At 32.2% G+C, this 6810-nt stretch overlaps 1 protein-coding gene across 1 annotated transcript in view; it reads right to left on the bottom strand.

Annotated features, from left to right (window-relative positions):
• Positions 1–1711: 1711 nt before the first annotated feature.
• The window catches only part of LOC115244335, an 11255-nt gene continuing 6156 nt past the window's right edge, over positions 1712–6810 (bottom strand). The window contains exons 2-3 of the mRNA XM_029821899.1: positions 5434–5526; positions 1712–2840 (exon numbers count right to left, since the gene is read on the bottom strand). Of these exons, the coding sequence (XP_029677759.1) occupies positions 2651–2840; positions 5434–5526 (283 nt within the window). The 3' untranslated portion in view covers positions 1712–2650. The remainder of the gene's footprint in view (positions 2841–5433; positions 5527–6810) is intronic.

The following is a 6810-nucleotide window of genomic DNA, read 5'->3' as shown; positions in this document are numbered from 1 at the left end:
TTTAAAATCGTTTTTTGACATTTTTTAAGGCATTTCAAGAGTTCACTTCACCTAACGAAATTACCTTAAGCGGTAATTTTGTTTAACTTATCAGTACGAAAAATATTCCGTATCAAAAATTCAAACGAAAATAATGGTATACAGAAAGTGACAAGTGTAATATATTTCTAAAAGGAAAATTATTTAAAAAAATTTCTACCTGTCGCTAAAAAATAAAAAAAGGCATTGATGCATTCAACAAAGTAATCCTGCATGAGGATTCCGCGTATACAAGAAATAAGCAATAAATGAAGAACGAACGGAAAAAGAATAACGGGAGAAATAATGTGACTTGAGTTTTTTTCGTATATAGGCGCGCGTCTATAGTTGTATAGTGAAAGCCGATATTTCGAATCAAAGAAAAATATCGGAGAAACTGGTTGAAATCAGTTTACGTCTAGGTGACGGGCTGTGCATAATGTTGCATATGCAATCCGTCGTTACGTAATGTGTGTGTGTGTGTGTGTGTCGCCGATATATAAATACTTGGCTAAAAATATAATTTTCCAGATAAAACTGCATAAAAGGTTACACCTCACCGATTTTATCGCTACTTAAATATGTTGTAGGGGACGTTCTTCTGGGTAATTTTCCGCAAGAAAGAAGTAGGGGACGGCTTGTTTTGAAGATATAACAAATTGAAGTTTAACATTAAAGTTTGTGTATGCTGTAATAATCTGTTATTTTTTGATTGAAAAAGGCTGCTTACAACATTTACGCGTAGGGGGAAAAGACTCTGTCCCTCTCCCTGCACCCCTACCCGGAAAAAAATTCTAATCTAACCCAATCCAACTTTACTTTTAAAACTGGAAATAGGTTTGGGTTAAGTTAGAATTTTTTTGGGGTGGGGATGCAAGGAAAGGGGCTCCGTTCCTCCCCCTCCCACGCATTTAATAAATAACATTTATCGTTTTAGATATATTTAGTCACCAGAATAAGAAGAAATGAGGAAAAATAATAAGCTACATGTATAAACATTAAATTTATCTTTGTAATTTATCATGACCATGTACCTATCCTATAAATGTAAACAAAAACTTTTTTCACATTTACTTTACAAGAGATACAACGTACACAAACTTCAGTGTTTCCTAATATTACTTTATAATATCTAAAAAAAGCATAAAAATTGTGAAACTTTAATTTTTTATATCACCTAAACCGATGCTGTCCCCTACTTCTTTCTTGCGGACAATTACTCAGAAGAACCTCGCCTACAAAATATTTAAGTGGTGATAAAATCGGTATAACTTTTTAAGCAGTTTTATCATTTTCCAAAGAATACAAATATAATGAACGCCATGATTCTAACTTGATTAATGAAGAATTATATTATGATCATTTGTAGGTAGAGACGATTCTTTTTTTTTGTTATCCTTCAGAGTGTGAATCATTACTTTTCCCAAATCAACATATGTGTCTTGTATGTTCTGTCAATTATATTCTCAAAATAATTTACTAATAATTAAGAACATTTAGGAAACACACAATTTATCATAAATTCTTGCCTGTCAATTTTTCAGTAATCACAATTTAACAAATAATAAAATAAAATTTATTTGATCCGTATTAAATTTGCCAATTTTTCTCTGCCAAAATAACGCGATTCATTTAATTATTCATTCTTTAAAAATCTCAGATCAAAAGGATAAAAAATGACTAACCCGTATAGTTCGGCGGCCAGTAATTATCCTCGCAATCGATCTTCGATCGTTGCACGTTCGATGATCCTTGCCAGGAGATGTCCTCTCGTTCCTGCTCTACGTCAGGCGTTCTTCTTCACTTCTTCAGATGGATCTAGCGGTCCCCGCGAACACGTGTGTCTTCGCGCATGTTAATGCACGCGGACAAGCCGCACGCGCCGAGAATCATGCTGTCCTGAGTAAACGCGAGCCTCTCATCGTCAGGCAGGTCGCCGACGACGCTCGGTCATCGATTTCGCTGTCGCAAATCGATCCGCCAAAAATATCGAAAGATAGACACACAGCAAGCGCACTTTCTCCTGCCCGTTGCACACCACGCGCACACGTTCGCGAAGTCGACGGCTTCCTCGACTTTGCTAAGATTGAGCGAGGAGGGAGCAGGCTCGCGCCACGTGCCGCGGAAACTGAAAGATATGTCTTCTCCCGAGAGTAGCAAAATTCGATACAGGAATATAAATTATTATGTAAATTATTGCGTAATACAATATTGGAAGGAGCTTCGATTTCTTGCTGTCTCGCAAAACGTTTCCGGAAACAATAAAAAATAATGATCTGAATCTCTAAATAATCTGGATTATTTGAAGAAAAATTTCCTTTCTTCTGACTTTCTTGTCTCGACGTTTGTTCACAATATTTTCGTTGTAAACATTTTACATGCGCGATTTAATTTGTCAAGCATCGCTACGAGTTTCGAATATTTGACAACTTAATTTTTCCCGTATTGTTTTGCGAGGTAAAATTTAAATTAAACCTTTATGCATCGCGATGCGAGATTTTGGAAGCACTCTTCGTCGAATTCTTTCTTTTTTCTTTTTGTTTTTGCACCAATCACTCACCAGGATCCAAGGCACCGTGTGTGCTCGAACCGACGGATTATCTTGGGATTATAATATCGGATTTAGTCAACCTCACTCCGTGGAAGCGATCGTCAGACTAAAGTCGTCGCACCGCTGGTAAGAGTACGTGCATGGGTTTCTTATCCCTTCTGTTAGCACGAGAGATCCCCTCTTTCTTTCTCTCCTTCGTCCATCGGAGTCTTCGCTCGTTCCGATACCGCTTATCCTGGTCGATTTGTTTATCGACCAGATAAACAAAATCCTGTGGAAACACACATAATTTTCTTCAATTATTTAAAAAATATATGTATATAACTTGAGTTTTTTCTATATAAAGTAGGAAGCGTTTTGCAAAAATTAGATCACGTTTTCTGAAACTAGATCTTATTTAAAGAAGAAAGAACGTTGCATTTTTTTGTGATGTACATGAAAATTTTATATCAACTTTTTTTAATTAGTATTCTTTCATAAATTTTTGTGTTAATTTAGCATAATATGGCTACAATACTATGTTAATATTTCAACACAAAATGAATGTAAACTTCATAGTAATTTGAAATAAATTTTATGTAAAATCAACATATTTTTAATGATAAAATTACTTGGAAAAATGTTATTGACGGTCTATAGTTACTCTTATTCCTATTGTAGGATAAAATCAACATTTTTTTCTATAAATTATAATAAATAAATTCACTAATAATACGAAAGATATCTATTGTGTAAAATTAAAAATATGTGCACATTGTGTTATTTTTACATTTTTTTCGGTTGTTTTAATAATTTAACATTTGAGTTCAATTAACACAACAGCAATATGTTAAAGTAACACGTAAATGTGTTAAATATTTAATACAAAAATTTTAACCGGCATATTCTTTAACAAGAAAACATAAATTTTTCAACAGTGCATCTTTTATTTTTATTTTATTTTATTTTCAGCTTTATGTCAGGGAACTTTTTACACGAGAAAATCAGCGAATTTTTTATCTCGAAGCTTTCTCGTCGCGCAACAGATAGTTCTCACGCATTTTTAACGAGCACGCGTATGCATGAACGTAAAGCGTAGACCGTCGTTTACTGTTATGCGTAATAATTATCCCTAATGAAAGAATACCAAGAATACAAAACCGTCACGTGATGTATCGTTTCGAAGGTGAAGTTAGAAACGTCGGGTAAACGTCACTTTCGATGAACTTTGTCGAAATTGCACGTTTCGCTTTCAACAATCTTAATCACCGCTCTATCAACGCCAAAGAGAAACGCTGCAGAAAAACAGGCGGCCATTCTCATCTCTTTCGCATTCGTTCAGTTTAATCATTCTGTAATATATATTGCAATTACTTAATAATAATTCCTTCAAAATCTTGTCTTTTCAGAGTCCAGTCTACTTTAAAGGATCAAAAAAATCAGCTTTTTTACATTTTCTGAAAATATGATGTCTGAACAATATCTTCCAAACGTTATCAAAAAATTTGCAAAATTGAGGGAGTTATAAGATTTTGAATAGAATAACGTCCAAGTCTTGAAATGGGTCTGTAAAACTTCAAACGCGTTTTTCTTAAAACTAGTGGATTGAATAACTTTATTTTTTTTTTTAATGAAAGAGAATACTTTTATGGAGATACTGAACTTAATTAGAATTTTAGAAATTAATATTTAATATTTTTCTGAACTTCAAGAAATGAAAAAATTTAAGCAAAATTGAAATATCTAATTTTGAAATAACACTATTTTGTTATTTTTTTCTAATGGAAATATGTTCAGTATCCTAAAAATATCCTACGAAATAAAAATAGACCAAGTTCCTTCATTTAAAAAAAAATTTTTTCAATATTGATGTATTGTTTAAATATTAATAAAAACATATGTAAAACGCCAAAAAGATCAATTTCTAATATTTTTCAAAAAAAATACCTAAAAATTATCAATTTTTCATATAGATTGAGCCATTAATAGAACTTTTAAGTAATCATTTTATATATGTATGTCGTCATGTATGATATATACAGGGTGAGGAAAAAGTATGGAAACCCTGAAAAATTTCGAAAAATATAAGTTTTACAGAAAATTGTGTCGAATAAAAGTTGTGGGGTTTAAAAAGATCTATTTACTGATCTTATCAGTTTGGGTTTGGGTGGCGTCGCCAAGGTCAAGACAGGGTCACCTTTAATTTCTTAAATGGCAACCTCCATTTTTCTTTGCATATTCTTGTAGCCTCGAGAGCTTTTCAAAACACTATAATAAAGTATTATTTCATTAAGTATTTTTCGAGTTATTTTATATCTTAATCTGACATATTTTGATATAAAAAATAAAATATCTCGTAAAATATTTAGTTTTCGATAATCTTACCGTAATACTTTTATGTACAGAATAATGAGACAAATCAATCAGTAAATAGATCTTTTTAAACCCCACAACTTTTATTGGAAACAATTTTTTGTAAAACTTATATTTTTTGAAATTTTTCAGGGTTTCCATACTTTTTCCTCACCCTGTATATATATGGTATATAAATGTTATATCCTTCGAAAATTCTTAAACTTTTTATGTACAGGGGGAAAGTTCGTTATTCGAGATAATTATTATTCATGACGGGTAAACTAGATGAGATTCGGCGATTGTACGTGTGTTAAATTCTATATAATTTAACCCAGTGTAATAAAACATGATAAACGGAACATATTCAAATGTGAAAAATCGAGGCTTTTTTTATGGGAACGACTCAGTGCAATGAAATGTAGCGGACGGACAGACGGGAGTAAAAGGCTTGCAAGAAGTCGAGAATCAACCGAGAAAAGTGCAGGGGAAAAGTGAGCTGGGCGACCTTCGCGACAATTCACTTACCTTACCGTCTGTCTGATCTCTCGAATTCAGCTCGTACTTGCAGCTGCCCGACTTTCGTCAATGCCTTTTCTGCATCGAACCGATAATGGAAACAACTCCTGCAATCAATGCCGAAAATATCTTTTTTTATAATTGCGAATAAGCAGTATAATTTTAGATACAGTAATGTTTACGCGATATTTGCCATGTATTAAAAAAGTTAATTAAATAAAAAACTCAATTAAATTAAATAAAATATATTATTCCATATATATTTTTGAGTTAAAATAATTTAAGTTAAAATAATTCTTTCCACGCATAACAAAAGAATATAAATATATATCTTTAAAAACATGTTTAAATACTTGTATCTTTACGATTAGAAAAAAAAAAAAATTAACTAATAGAAAAAGAAAAAAAATTTCCAAATGAAAAAAAAATTAATATCAAAAATTGAAGCTATTATATAAATACGATTATGTTTAAAAACAATACAATGATGCACTAAAAGTTGACTTTTTCCTTAATTATCTTCAGATCGCGAGCAGTTACGGATTTTTGCAAAAAAATTTTTTTTTGAAAAATTGAACCTTTTTATTTATATGTCCCTGCTCTTTGAACGCAGAATTTATATCAAATGTTAAATATGAATATAGAATCAAATATCGTTTTGATACAAATTCTCATTATCAGACGTTGCAAATCCCAGCCACGACGGAAAATCGCGGAATATTTTTCATCAGTCCGCTCTTGAGTGTTAAGTTCTCAATGCAACAATATTCGTTAATCGACACAAATCTGTCAGCACGTCGCCGATCTTTCGTATTATAAGCACACAGAAAATCTCGGCGCAGCGCTAAAACTACTAGCAGTCGCTTTGTAGAGAAAGGCGGCCACCCACCGGCTTACACAACTGTTTTGCTCCAGTTATTAGTATGTGACTCTTTTGCCGGTCGGGCGACCTGACGAACCGTGACATGTGACAGGATTGTCATTCGTGTCTCTCGCTTAAAAAAAGAAAAATTTGCGGAAGCTGAATTATGGGATAAATCCTGTGCAGCGATCTTTTAATTTACATCGCGAAAAATAAGAATTGTGCAAATATTTATCTCCAGAAATATGATAATTAAAAATATCTCTTTCTCTCTCTCTTTCTCTCCCATTTTCTCTTTCGTCGCAAATATAGATTGATACACTATTGGAAAATTTGTGTTCTCTTATTAAAAAATATACCGATTAAAATTTTTATATTAAATATTTGACACATTTTAACACATTCCTGTTGCGTTAATTGAACTCAAATGTTAAATTATTAAAACAACTAAAAAAAAGTGTAAAAATAACACAATGTGCACCTATTTTTAATTTTACACAATAGATATGTTCCGTATTATTAGTGATAG

This window comes from Formica exsecta, unplaced genomic scaffold (assembly GCF_003651465.1).
Source record: "Formica exsecta isolate Colony F162 unplaced genomic scaffold, ASM365146v1 scaffold81, whole genome shotgun sequence".
Taxonomy (NCBI): Eukaryota; Metazoa; Arthropoda; class Insecta; order Hymenoptera; family Formicidae; genus Formica; species Formica exsecta.
The sequence above is the reverse complement of the archived record's forward strand: the minus strand, read 5'-3'. Positions and strand labels throughout refer to the sequence as shown.